Source organism: Boleophthalmus pectinirostris, unplaced genomic scaffold (assembly GCF_026225935.1).
Source record: "Boleophthalmus pectinirostris isolate CB_2022bp ecotype Guang Dong unplaced genomic scaffold, ASM2622593v1 HiC_scaffold_18, whole genome shotgun sequence".
Taxonomy (NCBI): Eukaryota; Metazoa; Chordata; class Actinopteri; order Gobiiformes; family Gobiidae; genus Boleophthalmus; species Boleophthalmus pectinirostris.
The window spans coordinates 25,819,042-25,838,177 of record NW_026571133.1 but is presented as its reverse complement, the minus strand read 5'-3'; the positions used below and the strand labels follow the sequence as shown (position 1 = coordinate 25,838,177).

Sequence of the window (19,136 nt, the reverse complement as noted above, 5' to 3'; positions counted from 1 at the left end):
ATTCTAGTAATACAGTAAAAAAAAATGTGTGTGTGTGTGTGTGTGTGCATTGGGGTGTGCATATGTGTGTGTGTGTGTGTGTGTGTGTGTGTATGTGTATGTGTATGTGTCGGTCAGTAATAAGAAATGTATGTAGCTGTACACCAGTCTAATCTAAATGATCACTACCCTTATCACTAAATATAGCCAAGCTATTACACATTTGATATAGACCTACTGTTGCAACTGAGATTCAAAAACATTTCAAAATCATCCCATCCATGTGAAGCTGAAGTTGGCTATAAACTGAATTAAATAATTACATTTAATTCATTATTTATTTATTTATTTTTAAATCTACAATAGGCAACAGAACAGAGAGTTAAACTAAATATTTTGTCTCTATAAACCAGCAGTGGTTTAAAAAGACAATCAAGATAGCTGAAAGTGTATAGAAGACCAATCTGTGCACATGCTCACAAAGTCAGCAGAAAATAATTCAAGAATAATGTATTATAATGAGGGGATGCATTTTAAATAAATTAAATAACATTGTATTGATTATTGTTTGTTAATATATTTAGTAACCACTGATTTTCAATCAACAAAGCAATTTTCAATTGTTATATGACATTATTGTTTCAATCTGGTAAACAACAGGAAAGGGTTGGTAACTACTGTAGGCAATAGCTGAAAGTGCATTTCCACATCATAGCCTTAATAGTGCTCACCCAGAAGGCAATATACTGTATATGCACTGATAATTTTTAACACATTTGCAGAAAAGCTATTAAAATAATAATTATCATTTTTCAAATTCTGTCTAGATGTCCACTTACATCTCACAAAACAAAGGAATCCTCTTCTCACAATGCCCTGAGAAAGCTTGAGACCGCAGGGAGAATCTATATTTAAATGTGATCCTCATTCAGATTCCTGTTTGGCATTGCACTTTTGGGTCTTACAAAATAATGAGAAAGTCAACAATTATATTTCCAGAGCATGAAGAGTGGTAGTCCTAGCGGGGAACAGATTTTGGGGCCACTTAAATTTAGCTTGCATTCCTGCTCTCATTTGGCGACCGGCTGTGCAGCGGGATGAGAGGCGCAGCAGGGGTTATGTCACTAACTATCTTTGATGTTAAGGATTTGAGCTGCTATGTCCGCCCTGACAGCTGCTTTTACTGACACATTTTCCCACAGATTTATGTGGATTTTAAGTCTGCTAATTTGACAGATATCGTTGCATCCATTAATAATTCAGCATCTTTCCCATTTTAGGTAATCTGACATGGTTTTCAAGGATGCACCTGAACACAGGAGGGGGAGTAGAAGGAGACAGGTGTCTGGTATAAGCTCATACATAACACTGACTTTTCTAGCATTTTTTTTTTTTTCCTATAGAGTGAAAAAGTAGTTCTCTGTACAACTATAAAACATACAATATTATTCCTTCAAATATTTTGATATATTTTGTCAAATTTAAAATGGTTTATAGACTATATATCACCCTTGAACATATTGTTATTCAAAACAACATTGAAAATGTCATATAATAGAAAAAAGAACACACCAGGTTTTATCTTCTGTTAGCTGATAAACACAATTGCTTTTATAGTCTCAGCAAAATTATGAGCAAGCAATAAACAGCAGCGGTAACATGCAAATACTTAACGGGGAAGTAATGCCTTCATAAAAATGAAAGTGGAATAGCAGAATTGCTGTTTTTTGTTTTGTTTGTTTGTTTGTTTGTTTTTTTGTTTGTTTCAGGCAAGTAGGAGGCCTTCTGCTGAGCTGCTGTTTTGAGTCATAAATGCTAGCAGCTGATTTCAAAAGGGAACATTGCAGAATATTGCAGTTGCAGTTGGATATTACAAGAATATGTGGTATGAATATAATGATACATTTTGACATTTTTAATTTTGAGGAAGTCAAGTTAGTGTTAGAGGTAGGGTCAGAAATTGAGCTTTTTGTAATTAATGATTATTATGTGAATTCTAACTTTGCTTTCACACCACAAGTGGTTGTATAAAGACAGCATTTCTGTCTAGACATTGTAATTCTTTGAAATAGAAGTTTTCTTCAATCCAATTTAATATGTGATAACTTATTACAGAAAGTGCAGAAATAAACTGTGAGCCAAGATAGTTCACATAGCCTACAAAAACAGATGTCATTTGATTCTGAAATCTTCATGGAAAATGACCAAAGGAAAAGAGTGTTCTAGGGCTTTTAAGAAATCCTGTGTGGATACATATTTAAAAGCCAAAGTGGAAGTTGTGAAAAGACCACTTGTGTTGATCTCAGCCTCTCCACTGCACAAAGACACGTTTATAGACTGTTAGGGCAGATATGCATAACTCTGACACTTGTGTCACATCATCGAAATCTGAGAGCAGTTTTTCTTGTCTGCAACATTTGACAAATGACTGGAGCACGAGCAGCGCTGACGCTTGAACTGGTAACCTGGCAATATTGGCTATAAACACTGAGAGTACAAGCCCCTGGGCAGCAACAAATCACAAGGCAGAGGCAGCCTGCGCGTGATATATGCAGGCTGTGCACACTGCAGCATCAGCTTTTGAGACCTCAAACTCATGTTTACAGTTACCAACAGCATGACTTGAACAGTAAATATTCACAAGCATACATCTAGCCAGCATGTGAGGTACTGTCAGGCTCACATTTTTATTTGTATTTCCCAATGAAATCTGCCCAATCACTAGAATGAGAATTTTTTTTAAACATACATAAACAACTATAGCTATACATTTTAGTATCATCAGAAATAAAACAAACATCTGATGGCATTGTGTGTACCATAAACCAAAATATGCAATAAAAAGTATGAACACTTGCAAATATGCCAAATTCTAAATTAGTGGACTATGCTTGTAACCATATGTCTGGAAATGATGGGTTAAAATTTATTGGGAGGATTGAACACAGGTTGTCTGCTGTAAGGTTGAACCCAACTTCTTTGAGGTTACAGGACTAATTATGAATTAATTCAGGCCGATGAAAAAGAGCTCAGGTGAAAATGAATGTACCAACCTGATGAAAATTCAGACACACAGGATCTCTGATACTATTAATTGGTGCACTCACATAACAGCTTTTTTTAAGCATCTCGCCCTTAAGTTAGGTGTAAGAATTAGCTTTTGTCAAGGAATCTGCTCTATTCAGGTAAAATGAGTCAGTAAAAAGTTGGACCAAAATATGGGTTTGTGGGTTTCAATAATGGTGAGCATATCATCATCAGAAAAAGGCTGATCACCCAATATTAGTATGTAATTCACGGTAAATACCAGCTGCTCTTAAATAGACAATAGTTTTTTTTTTTATTACAATGTTTATTTTTTTTAAATACATGCTTATATTTCTTATTAGCGTTTTATTATTAGGCTTTATTTTTAACAAGTTATAAAGAATTGTGCTGCTAAGTCCACCTAGTCTTTGGTGAATGCTACCTGTTTATTATATTTCTTTTGCAATTTTATATTTGGCTTTGTTCATATTTTGTCCTCTATTATTCAACCGGGTTACTCAGTGACAGTGAAAATAAAAAATCACAAGTCTATAAATTCCACAAGAGGTGCCGACGGACTGCGGCCACAGTGAATTAATATAGCCATCATCATCCCCCACAGTTAGACCTTCCTTGGCTCTGAGATTTGAGAGCAGGACTGAGGTAAATTCAAGGCTATATCCCTCAGACTGTCTCTCTCCACTGTGATCTCATGTATGTCCTGCTCAATGAGGGACAGATGAGTCTGTTGTTCTTTAGCAGCTGATTTCAACTTGTGGATCTTTAGTGTCAGTGCAGGGTTCTCCACACTCCCGCGGAGCATGTTCAGTCGCTGAGCTGTGTTGTTCAAAATGCGATCAAATCGCTCCAGGGGTATGCTCCCATCTGCATACACACAGAAACAGAGACAAAATGGTTCTATTCAGTAAACATAAAAAAATATAATTCAGTTATCAGACTCTTTAATCCAAATATTATAAATATTATAATACAACCCAAGTTATATTATTACTAATTTCAACACAGACTATGTCTTTAATTTGTTTTTCTATCTTTCTTGTACCCTATTCAGTTTTCTAATGAGTTGTGTAATCTTACAGAAAATAGCCAAGATACACAAAACTCTTACTTCCTTATTAATTTCTCAAATTATACAATGCATTACCCCATTAAGGATAATGACTTTTAATGTTGAGGTCAGGCAGTAAAATCTAATTTATCTCAGTACTTTTAAATTCCAAAGCAAAGGTCTCTATGAACAGCAGTTATTCTTACTTTACTGTGGGGATAAAAGTGTGAGAAATATTTCCATGTTAAATGAGCCATTAAAGAGCACAGAAATCTTTAGTGATATGACATTTGAGGTATAATGAAGATTTATGGGCATCTTAGGCATGCAAGACTAAAAGGTAGCCATATTGGAAATCCTCTGAGGAAAAAAATACATACCAATTTTGCTGATTAGTTCAGTTAGTGTAGCAGAATAGGCTTCTAACTGGATCGTGGCCAACTTCATGTGCTCCTTTACTTTTTTCAGCGACACTTCAGGCTGGCAAAATAGAAAATCTAATGAATAATGCTTTATCTAAACACAAAAGATCAACATGCATGGACCGTGCTGGTCAGCATCATCTGTACCTCATTGAAGAGCTGAGAATTGTTTTTTGGGCTTAACATCTCTTGCTCAATCAACCTGCGCACTACAGAATCTATATGTGAGCTGAGGTGAGCGGATGCTGTCTTTGTATGCTTGGCTTGACTCACAAGGCTTTTCGATTCCTGTGCACAGATGGAAGTGGTACCTGAAAAACTATTAACTAAAAATAATGAGCCAAAATCTGCAAAAAAAAGTCATACTACCTTAGCAACAGACTGTGCAATTTGTTCAGCTGTGTCAGAGATATTGGCAGCGTCACTGGAGTTCTTAAGTGCTGGTTGAAGAATCTCTTCCACCTGTGCCACCTTTCTTTTCACTTCAGCTAGAACCTTCTCTCTCAGTGGTCTCTCTTTCTTCAATACGGCTTTGGTTTGGAGCTGCTGCCGGGGCCATTCCTTCACCATGTCTGGGAAATTGTAGAGCAAACAAATTGGACTGTTTGTCTTTGCACTTGACAGTTCAATTTTATGAAAAATATTCAAATGTGGAAAAAGAAGACTCACATTCCAGTCCTCGGTGCAGGGCGATTGCCTCTGATTCCACCTCTTTCCCTGACACCACAGATGACAGTGCTGTAATCTTCGCCTCCTGTGCACGAGCTTGCAGCTGGAAAAAAAGACAGTGAAAATAAATCCAAATAAGTTACTGTAGAACAATAATAATTAAAATCCACACACAAGCCGAAATAGCAATGTAGAATTACATGACTATCACCTGTTGATTATTAGTATTGTGTTAGTATGTTCTATGGACGATTTGTTAAATATAAACGCATATCCACAGCATTGCACCAGGCTTTAACATATCAAAAATAGTATCTTTCAGGATTTGAGCCACAGTAACTGCATAGGCCGGTATTCAATCAGACATTCCTTATCACCAACTGTGTTACAATCACAATTTCCACACATTCTACTATGTATTCTATTCTATTCTATGTATATTTATGACACACTGCTACTGTGTTATTATGCTGTTATGATGAAGAGACATCTTTTATCCTTTATTTTGCCTGCCACTGACAATGTTTGATCAATATTTAAAATAAACCAATTGCAATGATACATGCATGCACAATCATTTTTTATAATTTTTACATACAAAATTACACATTAAACAGCAAACAATCCAAAGATTGAACATTCAATAACACACACACCCCAGCGAGTCTGGTAAACATACCTCATAGATTGATTGATCTACCTTCTCTCCCATCTCTAATTTCTCATTAGCAGCTTGTGTTTGTGGTTCCATCTTGGTCCTGATCTCACCAAAGCGACTGTCTGTAGTCTCAATGCGAAAGTCCATATCTTTTACCCTTTTCTCCAAGTCCAGCTAAAAGCAAATATATTGTTACAACCAATGTAGTAAATGTTGTGTAAAATTATTGAAAATAATATAACAGTATAATAACAGTTTAATGCTCAAATAAAAAATGCTTCATATACACATATTGGCAACCTATGAATTATGCAAAGATACATCCAGAAATATAATTGAATGTTATGATAATATAACATAAATGAACACTAATTCTGATCCTGCACTGATTTAAGAACACCCCCTCCTTGAACCGCCACCTTAATGTGGTGGAGGGGTTTGAGTGCCCAAACGATCCCTGGAGCTATGTTGTGGAGGGCTTCCTGCCCCTAGTAAGGTCAGCCTAGGCAAAGAGGTCCTGGGGAATGGGTCAGCCTAAGAGCGGTTCAGATGCCCTTTATGATGTACAAGATTCAGAGGCCAGTGACGTCACCCAGATTGGTGGTACCGGGGCCCCACCCTGGAGCCAGGCCTGGGGTGAGTGCTCAACATGCCTAGTGGCAGGGCTCAGCCCGAAGGAGGGCCGTCGGGCCGTCCTCCGACAGTCCCCGCGGCAGTTGAAGGCGGGGGGCCTCGATAACTGGATCTCCAGACATGGAGACTAGCTCTGGGGAGCTCTCAGCCAGCTGAGGTGGCACATGCATCTGGTCCGGATCCTGGACGCCTCCCTTGGGAGGTGTTCCAGGCCTGTCCCACCGGGAGGAGGCCCCAAAGAAGACCCAGTGCATGCTGGAGGGACTATGTCTCTTGACTGGCCTGAGAATGCCTTGGGGTCCCCCTGGAGGAGCTGGAGGAAGTGTCCGGGGTGAAGGAAGTCTGGGAGTCCCTGCTTAGACTACTACCCCCCGACCTGGCCCCGGATAAGAGGAAGTAAATGGATGGGTGGCATAACAAACACTATAAATTTTAGTGTCACAAAAAAAGAAAAGTTATCTAAACAGTTTTTAACAACAGTTTTTAAAGATGCATTTCCTAAAATTGACTCAAAGTGCTTAATAGGCTTCTGTTATATCCACACTGACCGCTGTTGTTTGGTTGCTTTGAAGTGTTTGGTTGAGTGACGCCTGGCCTGGCTCTGCTGATGTGCTGACAGATGCAGCAACCAGCTGATGTAAGGATGATGTGAGGTTTTTCAGGGCAGCGCTCCAGTCGGCAGCCTCCTCCTCCATGTCTCTCTGTGCGGCTGCAGTCTCATTCACCTGCACCTCTAGATCCTCCTTCCATTGGTGCATTTGGGTTATTCTGCACACAGTTTGAAACATGTCATTAAAAGTGTGTTATAGTGAGTATATTGTGAAATTATACGTAAAGTGACTATACTGGGTTTCTCTGAGCAGCCTGATTGTATTTGATTATATGAGTAAGATTGGCCATTCACGTACCAAAGAGCATGATTTAACTAAATGTTAGTGGGCCTTTTTCCACCTTCATAGTTGTGCATAATGATTAAGTATTACATATATAAATGACATATAGACCAGACCTCTATAGTCCCATATATAAAAAAGTAATTTATATCATTGATATATATTGAAGTGTCAGTGAGATTAAAACATAATATGACATCCCAGGACAGTTTAAACTGGCATGTCACTGGGCAAGAGTAAATATTAGATAGAATAAATCTAAACCACTTGGGCATATAGACTAGCACCCAAATAAAGTAAATGTATTATAGGGTGACAGACACTTAATGTTACAACTTTGTGTTCAGCCTTAGAACAAGTCAGTACATCTTATCACAAAATATCCAGTCAAATATTACCTCCACATAAAATATACTACTGAGCACTAGATTTCCATAGTAAACTGCTTTCCAAACTAAAGCTCTTACTAGCATCTATTTGTAATACATTCCAGAGAGCTGCTATCAACAAACTAAGTTACAACAGTGTGTGGGATATCGAGCTCTATATGGGGTTATCTAAAGTCTGGTCTATTCCGGACTTCGTCTTGCCTTAATCATTTGTGTCACTGGTTTTGCATCATATCAGTAAAACTCATTTGATCGTCTTAGTGCCAATATATAGCAATAAGAATGCATGTAGAATTCAATTTTACACAACCCATTTTAGCACTAATAGCTTGAGTGGCATTATATAAGAAGCACAAAATATAGATGTGTCATTCTAGAGATTAGCTCAAATGTCCTTAACCAAACAGACTACTGTTTGTGATGGCAGCAGAGGAGGGGAGGGGTAATCAATTTTGAGTGTCTCGCTTCTTCTTCTCATCATGGCCACTGGAGGGCATTTTGCATCATTCTGTCTAGCATTTTGGATAATCCTCGCAGCAATCTCACGCTAGAGGATGCAGTAGGAGCGCAGAAAATCCAGGAAAGCAATAGGCTTACAGTGGAGAGAGAAGCTATCCCCCTGTGGCTAAATGTCTTACTCCTAAGGCTCTTGTGAAGAATGAGACCTTGAACTGTAGTACAGCGATAGGTATACTTGTTCAAAATATACATAGAGAAAACCAATAATCCAAGGAGTCGTAGAGCATGTAAGAATTTAGCAATAAACATGGTTTATGTGAATGGACTATTGCTTGTTCAAGTGTTGGTGTGCTTAGTGCTTACTGCATGGTGAGGTTCCTGATGTACTCCTCTGTGGAATTGTCCATTAGAAGATCCATCAAGAGTGTGAAGGTCCCCTTTGAAGCTTGTAGCGTGCTGCTAGCAATGGCCTCAATGTGGTCTGCTGCCTCTTTGTGACTGCAAGACAAGATGGATTTGAAGTCAGAACAGGAGTCGTTAAACAGCCTGAGGTGGGATGGAAGGGGAAGATTCAGGCACTGACAACTTCCTTTAGCCTGTACGGCTTTTTCTAAATATCACATCATAGAGCAACATTCCCAGAGCAGCCAAGGGCATACCATTGTCCAGGCAGCAAAATAAATGTCAGGCATACTAAATTTCAAGAAATTGAGGTAATGGCCAAGGTGATATTTGCTTATAATTGTCTGCTTTAAATAATTAATGAGACATACCATACCTTTTCATCAGCTCATGTGAATCATTGACCATAATGTTCCACTTGTTAGGCCGTGATGGCATCTCAAAAGGAATGACCTGAAACACATGCACACAGAAAACCATAAAGAGGAAGATCTAATTTCTAATATGTATGTTGGTATCTCTATCCCCATCATTATACAGTACAGTAAATGGATGTTATCAGCTAACTGGCTATTTAGGAACACATGTTCACCTGCAAATAAATAATCTATATGACAGCAGCGTAAATCATTGGGATGGCTTTTTGAAATACTGTTTAAAGGGGCTTTAACTCAAATATATTGTACACATTTACATAGTTCATAGGTGAAGCAATTGTAAATACAGCCAATTTATATCGACCGTCTAGTTTACTCCCAAATAAAAATAAATGTTATGCATACAGAATGTTTCCCTGGGTGACATTTAATGGTGAAATATGCAAATAAAAAGAAAGAAAAAAAAAGAAAAACGGGATAAACAACAGAACTGCATAATATTTTGTTGTGCTGCTGTGTTTATTAATATGGAATTAAATTGCTGCAGCGCCGGGCTTAACCAAGTGATAAGGGCTGGGAAGGTATGTCAACACGCACACACTAAATGCAGATATATTTCCAAAATGTGCACCCTCATCCCTCTCAGTGTGAATAAAAAGGCAAAGAAATTCATTATGGTGTCCCAAAAGATGACAAGAAAGGCCTTGCAGAAAGGAAAGAACAAGCTGTTAATTTAAACGTCCATCAAACACTTTCTTATGAAGACAGTTTCTCAGAGTGGGGTGCGGTGTGAGGCAGAAATATTGTTTTGCTTTGAGGGCCTATGTGGATCTATACTGAGGAGCTCTGCGAAGAGTATTAAACTGCAGCATCCCAAATGAGGACAAGAAATCGATAGTACAAGCCATTCTAGTGTGCAGAGTACACGAGACCACCACACGACATGCCACCTGTGGTGTTCAGAAGTGTTTTAAAGCAAGACATTGGTAAATAAAGGTAAATAAAGCAACATTTTATTACCATATAGTAAAAATAAAAGGTTTGGGTAAAATTGCATATAGGACAGTGTTTAACTTGCATATAGGAAACTATTAAACATGTAAATAATGCAAACTCAGCATCCTTATTCAATACAGTTTGATTTACTGAGTTAATGTTAATAATGAGCTAAGTTAGTATGCAATGTAACCGTAATGTAATATCAATTTTTAGTGTGTCTGCTCAGAGGCTGCAAATAGAAAGTAGAAATAGCATAATCTGGGGCGATATTTTTTCTTTTGTAAGATTAATGAATTTGAACACTTTGTAAATGAAACTATTTACCCACCATGCCATCCATGTCTAATGTCGCTTGCTTTAGTCGCCTCTGTGATGCTGTGATCATGATCCCAGTACTGGTGAATGTTTGACACACAGCAGTTCTTATTCCTTCATTTTCTCTCTTCTCTTTCCACCCTTCGTCTCCTTCCTGTGTCAGACCTCTGGCGTTGGTGCAGTTCAAAGTTGCCGTAATGCTATGTAACTGGGCAGAGAGCATTCCCGTGGACGCTTCCAGTGAGGCAAATTGTTTTATGAAGGCCTCCCGAGCTTCTGTGAGAACAATGAACACATGGCAAATAAATTCACAGTAAGGCTTTCACGGATTATTTCACTCAGCTCATTTGTCTGGCTCCTCTTTGTGGTTGCATTCTCAAAACATCTCTTTAATTCGCTGTGGGAATCCAGACATAGACAAGTTTATCTTTTTTCTTTTGAATTGACAAACAGAAAGCATATGTCCAGATGTTTGTGCCAAATGGATTTCCTTTTATTTGGTATTGTGTGCAGACTGACTGGCAGTAGAGCCAATATAAAGCAATTTCAGCAATATGTTGGAAAGGTTGTCACTGTATTTTGTTTTACTCTGACAATGTCTATTTCAGTTAGTGAGTAAGTGAAAGGTGTTTGACAGCAGCAAACCCACATAACCATATTATATAGCTCATTAATTTGTTATTTTACAACACAGCAATGTAATGGAGGTGGTCTTGTATCTCTTAATGTTTTAATATATAATATAACGTTAATACAGCTATGATCATAATAGGCATAGAAGTGGTCACATGATGGCAAGTGCTATATTGTTATGATTTGTCTCCATTTGGTCTGCGTGGCTGAGCCTGTGAGCACTTTTGGTCCTGAAGATAATGAGGATATATTAGCATGGTATTAAAGTAATTGGGGGAGGTTTTGTGTTGCCGCCTCCTGATTCAATCCCTTTTTTTTAAGAGGGAGAAAACGCCAGAGGTGCTACAATTCTTAGTCATGGAACAATGTTTTATTGCCTTGCAGACAAATACTAGGCTTAACAATATAACTACTTGCCTAAAGGTTGTAAGGCAGCCCATAAATGTTGCATTGTGTATTTTGACACACAACTAGCAGCAGTACCTACAGCTGAGACAGTAATTTTCTGTGGTATTGTGCAACAACAGTGTTCTCAATCCAGCTAACATTGTTCTCAATCTTCCACACCATTTCTACTGTTAAATGAAAATATACTACACGTTCATTATATTATTCCTCATTTGTGTATTTCATGTGTCTTCTAACATTCCACATTTGACTGAGAGAGTAACTAAGACATGCGTACCTTGGAAAGCCAGGAAATCCTCCAGAGCGTTGGGAAGAGTATCCTCCCCTTGGTGCTCATACCCGTAAAGCTTGCTTCTCTGATACTTGAGCAGGTGAGGCTGCCTCCCAGATCTACCTTTGCAATCAAACTGAGCCAGCAGCTTCTCCAAATCCTGCAGTTGAGTCTGCAGCTTTTCTGCCTGTAAAAGCAACCACATTTATCACCCTCACAGCCACAATGAAAATACTCAACACACATATAAAACAGGTCTGCAACCACAACAAATCAATCTATCAAAATGTGTGTGCATTCATTCAGACACCAGGATTGAGATAAGACTCTGATTCTTGGTACACCATAACATCAAAATGTAGTATTTCTACAAAAAGCAATGAATAAATGAATATCAACAACATGATAAAGGAAGAATGTGCTTTTTATAACCATGCTTGCTCACACTGTTGTGTGCATAGCCAGCACAACAAAACCTGATTAGACTTTTTAAGAAAATTGAAATCCTTGTCTGAACATGCACTTGTGTCCTTAACTGACAACAACTTTTTGACCCTGGCTCCGCAGTTCTAAAAATTATGTCATCTCTATCAAACAGGAAAACGCACTGCACCTGAAATAACATGGCTTAACAAGCTAACTCACATTCTCCCTGGATTCAGCTTTGTAGCTGTAATGTTCTCATCTGTGATTCACAATGTCCAAATCTGTTTTATAACAATTGCCTAGGACCGGGAACCATAGTATATTATTTCATTATTTTTATATCCATTGCATTTTATTTCAAGTTTCAGAATTCTATCTTTTATGATTGATCCCAAATTTTTTACAATTTCCACCTTTGTGTTACTATGCTTGTTAGTCTTTCTGTTTCCTGTATGCGAGACGAAGAGAAAATGTGAACAACATAAAAGGAGAGCGGAGGGAGGCTGAGGACAGTGAGAGTAATAGCAGGTATTCACAGCAGACAAGTCTTGGATGTAGCCTGAATTGCTAACGCTGTGGAAATCAGAGCTTGTGTTCCACCAGGTAAAATGAACAATGAAGCATTAGCGGGAGCAAAAGACAAAATATGTCCATGTTATTAGATTGGTCTCTCAAGGCAAATGCATAGGTGGAGCACTTTAACAAGCGTACCGAGTAGGCAACAAATCTGAAGGGACAGAATCGCAGCACAGGAGATCATTAGGCCAAATGTCTTTCTTACCCAATGCACATCCATTGTTTTCCAGCAATCTGCTTAAAAGAGCCAGATGGGCTATGGTTTTGCAAGAGCAAAATATACCTCATATACAGTCAGGTAGATGCTGCATAAGTATTAGGAGAGAACTATAGAAAAGGAAGCTATTCTTACCCAGCTACAAGATTACCAATAGCCTGAACAAACAGACAATCACAGAAACGTCTTTTATTAAAAAAAAAAAAAAAAAAAAAAAAAAAAAACTAAATCAAAAATCAAATAATAAAAAACTGGGATACTACAGTTTCTTACAGAAGATCTCTGAACATAGTTTATCTTTAAAAAATCTTTACTATCATCAGAATTTTGCAAAATCTAGTAGTATGTAGCTTTGGTTCTCTTTACCTGTTTTTTGACAAGACCATAGCAAACAGGGCATTCTTCACACTGGTGCATAACCTTGTTGTGGAAGTAGTTCATTTCACATTTGTCACACTTATACCCCACAAAGCCTGGTCGACAGTGGCAGGTGCCGTTGCTGTGACACTGCATGGATATGGACCCCATAGGGTCACAGTTACAAGCTACAGAGAGGAGAAGACAATGAGTTTGGTCATAGAAAAACAAGTAAGGAGACTGGAGCTGTTTGTGTGTGTTTTGTATTAGACAATGCATTAAAGGATTAGATTGCAGTTGTGATTCTCCAAGCAGTCCTGTACCTCTACAGCCGCGTGAGGAGAATCCAAAAAAACCGGGGCGGCAAGTCTCACACAGCCTCCCCTCCACTCCTGCTCTACACACACACTGGCCTGTGACTGGATGACATGCAGATGATGATGAGCCAATTGGATTACACTTACATCTAAAAGAAGGAAAGCAAAAGCAGTTTCACAGTTTTACATGCCTGTTTGGAGCATTTATTTGGCACATTTGCTTATATTGTGAATGTTTACCTTTCACATCCCAAACCTGGCTGTAGGTTGAAGAATCCCACTTCACAAGAGCTGCAGTTGCGTCCGGTCACATGACTGAGGCATAGACAGTCTCCTGTCTGTGGGTGGCATTCATTAGCGAGTCCAAACGTACCACCAGGATTGCACCTGCAGGCTACAGACATTGATGGCACCTAATTATTACGAGCTTGGTGTCACAAATGACTTGTCCCTAAGAAAAGGCTGTCACCAAATCAAGATAATAATTATAGGTAAAGACTTGTTTGCTTTTAATTTGACAAATTTATGATTTCAGACATTTAATAATGGCTGTGCTTTGTGGGATTTCTGTGAGTCTTATGACTCATGCATGCTGTTATATTTAAACTTGTGAATTAATTAGCCAAGCCTATTAGGATATTTTTAATGGAAGCTGTCAAATATAATAAACATTTAAGAGCTTGTATTTTTTTATACTAATAATCACAATATCTGGCAAGCAAAATTTGGAACATTGTCACTCAGTCCCAAGCACATAAATAAAAGTTTTTCTGAAATCCTGGTGATAGCTATTTCATAGAGAAACATTAATATAATTGCATATAAGAGTTTCATTTTTCATACAGATTTCTTGACGTTTCTAGTGATGATATTTTAATTGTTTTAGCCACAATAAACATTTATAACTGATAAGCATTTTCTCTTACGTTTGCATTTTTCGAAGATAGTTTGACTCAGAGCGTCACCGTAGAAACCTGGCTGACATCGTTGGCAGTGGTCACCCTCTGTGTGTCCAAGGCATTTAAGGCATCTCCCGGTGATGTGGTCACATATGCCTAATGCGTTCAAGTCTACGTTATCATTGCACTCGCATCTGACGCAGGGTCGAACGTGTCCAGACTGTCCAAGGGGGTCACCATAGTAACCATCTTCACACATCTGGCAGCGGGTTCCTATGTAAATGCAGAGTTGAAGACTTGTCATAATGTAATAAAAAACAGTGAGTGTCCAAAGCCTTTCATCAAATATGTTTTTCTCCTTTAGCATGTAACATCACAGTGGAGTGCCATCATAATAATTTGACGTTTCTAGTGCTAGCTTCACCTGTCTGTCCTGTAGGGCAGTTGGTGCAGACCACCTGTCCCGTCCCTGCAATTTGAGCACAGCTGGTGTGGTCCGGGCAAGGGCAAGGATGACAGTCGCCAGGAGTGCCAATCAGAGCGTTGCCATAGTAACCATCGAGGCACAGCTCACAGGTCAACCCTGTAGTGAAATCAGTGCAGTCACACACACCTGAAACAGACCAAAGGATCACAATTAGAGCTGACATGTCCAAAGTAATGCTCGGTCAGAGTGGTTCAGAAGTCTGTTTGTTTGTGGACATTCAAATGTAGGCATACGTCTTAAGGGCTTTATGTAGGGTAAAAACATAAAAGGTTAAATTTACTGGGCTCAGAATGGTGGGAATCATTATCAGCTTATTTGAAGCCTGATTATTGTTTGAACTACATGAAAGCTACTTGAACATTCTGAGTGAGAATGATGAAAATTAAAATGGTTTGTGTTTAATGGCCAATATTACTAGGTAGAAATACACTGACTGGGTTCTTACAATTGCATATTTGTTGAAGTAGTTACAAAGATGGAAAATGGCCATCTCTACATGTTAATAAGACATTTTATTGCCATTTATTGTAATGTATTGCACTTTCATAACCTATAGTTTAGCAGAATAATTGTTATAGAATGCCTTATTTTTGCACTGTAGTTTCTAAAACATAAAGCCGGCAAAAGTAAACTTTTGAGTGTTTTTATTTTTTTATTTTGACATTGATTGATTGGAACAAATCAAAAACAGAAGGTACCCAGCACAATGAACTCTGTACAACACTGCTTCTGTACAGACCATCAGACTTTATGAATGGTTGTGATGGCGTTTCCCTCAGCTCCACCAGAGGGCGCTGTGTTTCTGTGTCCATGTCCGCAGTGCTTCTTTGCAGACACCAAGGGCTAGACTGGTATAAGGAAGCATCCCAGATAACCCACCACAGAGAGCATGAGACAACTAGATTCACCCTGGGTATAATTGCTCTGGGAAATGTGGTCTAGAAACCTTCAAGTAGTAAAGCATTTCCTGTCCCATGTGTGAGAGATTACCATTTCTATGAAGTCCTAAAAACAAACAGTTTTCTTAAGCAAGGCTTCAGTGCGTAAATTACTTGAAAGGATTGGTATGATATGAAAAAAACAGCACGATTTCAGATTTTTTATCGACCAAATCCCAACTTTCATTCCTCTCCAATACACATAATTTAAATTCAGTTCAGCAGCAAGCAACGGATAACATAATAACGCTACCCATAAATACCACACTAGTAAACAAAACAAAAGATACTATGAGTCATAGAAGGACTTTAAGGAAATTTTAGTTTAAAGCTTTAGTTACTTCCACACGTGACATCTCAAATGTGCTCTGCAGCTTCAAAACAGACAATTTAACGTCAAATATTGTGGAGGCATTTAATTTAATAACTGACTGACTAAAGCTTAAACCACACGCAAAGAGCAATAACTGAACAGCAAAATCCCAATGAAAAACATAATTGTGTGAGCTAATGTATGACTGAGAAGCTTATACTGAGTCACAAAGAGCAGACATTCATTAAATTTTAATCAACATTTATGCATTTTAGACTGTTGCAAAATAATAACAGCTTTTGTAGAGCTTTGTGCTGTAAATTGGTATTCAGCACTGCAACGATCTTTTCCTCCCTGTGTATTCACAATCCAATAATAGAAAATTTACAAATGATTTAAATTTCTTTTTTATTTCAAATATTCTCAAATGATTACCAAAACAATAGTGGGGATTTTGAAGAGAACACCAACACGTTTCCAGTGCAGTGCAAATAATCCTGGGGCATGCAATTTTAGCGAGTTCTCATTAAAATTCTCCATTACTCCCCTCATAGCCTACAGTGTGATTCAGCAAGAGGCTCTTTGCCATTGCATTAGGAAGTCAGCTCACAGCACTGCATATCAGACTAAAGAAAATTCTTGCCTTAAGTTATGGGGTCATTGCGACCAATGTCTCCCTTCACTAAATAAGGTGTTTTCAACTTGGAACAAGAAATACTAAAGTAATCAAACTATTAACTATCAAAATATTAACTATTTAAAATGGACCATTATCAGATTTATGGGTTAAAAATGTAAAAAGGATCATATCAACACAATCATTGCTCAATATTATTCATACAGACATATAATTTTGACATTTTTGCATAAAAAAAGACACATTTCATTGTAGTACTTTGACTTTAAGAGGCCCTCTTTATGCCCACATATCCAATTCTTCTTGATGTTTGACACATTCTTCACCGTGTCAGTCTTTCGACAAAGTCAGTCAATGAACGCACTTGGGATTAAGCGGGTAGTCATTTCATTGGTGTATTTACGCTGTAATGACCATCCTGAGAATAAAGAAGTGAATCTTTCTAGGATTTCACAATGACACTGATGGTGCGTGGTGTCGATCCCCAATGAGCCGTGCCAAATTTAATGTCCGCTGAAATGTGCTGACTTTACCGGGTGTGAAGATGACTGAGTGTGATATGAGGCAGCGGCGCCACACAGGACCACCCCGACACTATTATCATTCCATCGGCTGCAGCATAGAAAAGCTAACGGCATGCATCACAAACTGTGGTCCAATGAATGAATGTTCTGGGGCACTGGTTATTCATATGACTTTCCCCTCATGGCTGTGCTAATCAGAGTTATTATGTTACAACATATACTGTAACATCCCCGCAGTATCATTTTATCAATGAATCCAAGGCCATTCATTTGCCCCCCTAATGAAGTGCAATCTCTGTGGAGACTGTGACAAATCTCAATACAGCCCTATCTTATCTGTTATGGAGGAGACCCCAGTGCACATCTTCACTGAAGTGACAGTCAAAATGAGTTAGACTTAGACTTAAACAAACTTTATTGATCCACAAGGGAAATGTATTTGGGCACAGTAGCTCACACAGCACAATATAATAAAATATAATATAATATATTATAATAACAAGAGTAAAAATACAAATGATAATAATGAATTTGATATAAGTAGCAAAAATAGCAAGTTATTGTTTACATAAGGGTGAGTTGTATGTACCGTTGTATGGAGTATGTTCTGAGTGTAGTCCTGTATCTCTGACTGTTTAAGCAGAGCTGTAGGGGCCTGTTGAAAAATGAGCTCCTCTGTCCCTCCATAGTTTGGTGCAGTGGGTGAGCACGAGTGTCCCTGATGGAGAGCAGTTTGTCCAGTGTCCTCCTGTCCATCACTGTGACAAATGCCTCCAGCTCACAGCTGATCATATGACCAGTTTTATAGATGAGTTTGTCGATCCATCCAATGTCCCTTTTGCTGGTGTTGCTCCCCCCTACAGGGTGTTGGCCACCACAGACTGATAGAAGATCTCCAGTAACTTCCTGCACACATTGAAAGACCTGAACTTTTTCAGGAAGTTGGGTCTACTCATGCCCTTCCTGTACACAGCATTACTATTGTCCCTCAAGATCAGCCTGTTGTCCACATGGACTTCAAGGTACTTGTAGCAGTCCACAATTTCCACGTCATGGCCCTGGATGACCTTGACTCCACTGGTGTCCTCTTCCTCCTGAAGTCAATCACCAGTTCCTTGGTCTTGTCAGGGTTCAGGAGTAGATAGTTTGCAAGGAACCACTCCACAAAATTTGCAATCAGTGTACTGTACTCCAATTCCTGTCCATCTCTGACACACCCAACCACTGCAGAGTAATCAGAGAACTTCTGCAAGTGGCAGGACCTAGAGCTGTACTGGAAATCAGAGGTGTACAGAGTGAACAGGAACTGAGACAGGACTGTACCCTGGGGAGCTGCTACATTACTGACCAAGTTATCAGACAGGAGACAGTTGAGGAGCTGACACCCATCCTGACGAGCTCCTCACTCAGCAGAAAGAGCTGGACTGTATTAAAGGCACTGCAGAATTCGAAGAACAATATCCTCCCCCAGGTGAGAGTGAACACAATGCAGAAAACAGCATAATCCACACTAACATGGCATGGGATTTATGCAAATGGAAGAGGGTCCTGCGAGGGGCCACCAATGGTCTGAGCTGTCATATGTTTAATCAGTTTGCAAGTGCAATATTCTAATAACAATTTGCTATGACCAACTGGTTTTCACTCATAATTTGAGTAAGATTATATTTTGTATTTAATACTACAGTTATTAATTCAGCACAGCTACAACTCATTGTAAGTCATGAGATAAAACAAGCAAACTGTGAAATGAGGAAACATTTTAGCTGTAATACCTACATGTATTGTATTGACATAAGGCCTGAAACTTTTTTTTCTTTTTTACATTTACCTGCTAAAACT

The 19,136-nt window shown here is 38.6% G+C and overlaps 1 protein-coding gene across 1 annotated transcript in view; it reads right to left on the bottom strand.

The window, feature by feature from the left end:
- Positions 1-2,329: 2,329 nt before the first annotated feature.
- The window catches only part of lamc3 (laminin, gamma 3), a 69,150-nt gene continuing 52,343 nt past the window's right edge, over positions 2,330-19,136 (bottom strand). The window contains exons 13-28 of the mRNA XM_055154114.1: positions 14,820-15,008; positions 14,423-14,668; positions 13,737-13,890; positions 13,503-13,645; positions 13,189-13,367; positions 11,610-11,790; positions 10,305-10,567; positions 8,977-9,053; positions 8,562-8,696; positions 7,006-7,225; positions 5,846-5,998; positions 5,167-5,269; positions 4,867-5,069; positions 4,645-4,785; positions 4,456-4,555; positions 2,330-3,891 (exon numbers count right to left, since the gene is read on the bottom strand). Of these exons, the coding sequence (XP_055010089.1) occupies positions 3,629-3,891; positions 4,456-4,555; positions 4,645-4,785; positions 4,867-5,069; positions 5,167-5,269; positions 5,846-5,998; positions 7,006-7,225; positions 8,562-8,696; positions 8,977-9,053; positions 10,305-10,567; positions 11,610-11,790; positions 13,189-13,367; positions 13,503-13,645; positions 13,737-13,890; positions 14,423-14,668; positions 14,820-15,008 (2,750 nt within the window). The 3' untranslated portion in view covers positions 2,330-3,628. The remainder of the gene's footprint in view (positions 3,892-4,455; positions 4,556-4,644; positions 4,786-4,866; positions 5,070-5,166; positions 5,270-5,845; positions 5,999-7,005; positions 7,226-8,561; positions 8,697-8,976; positions 9,054-10,304; positions 10,568-11,609; positions 11,791-13,188; positions 13,368-13,502; positions 13,646-13,736; positions 13,891-14,422; positions 14,669-14,819; positions 15,009-19,136) is intronic.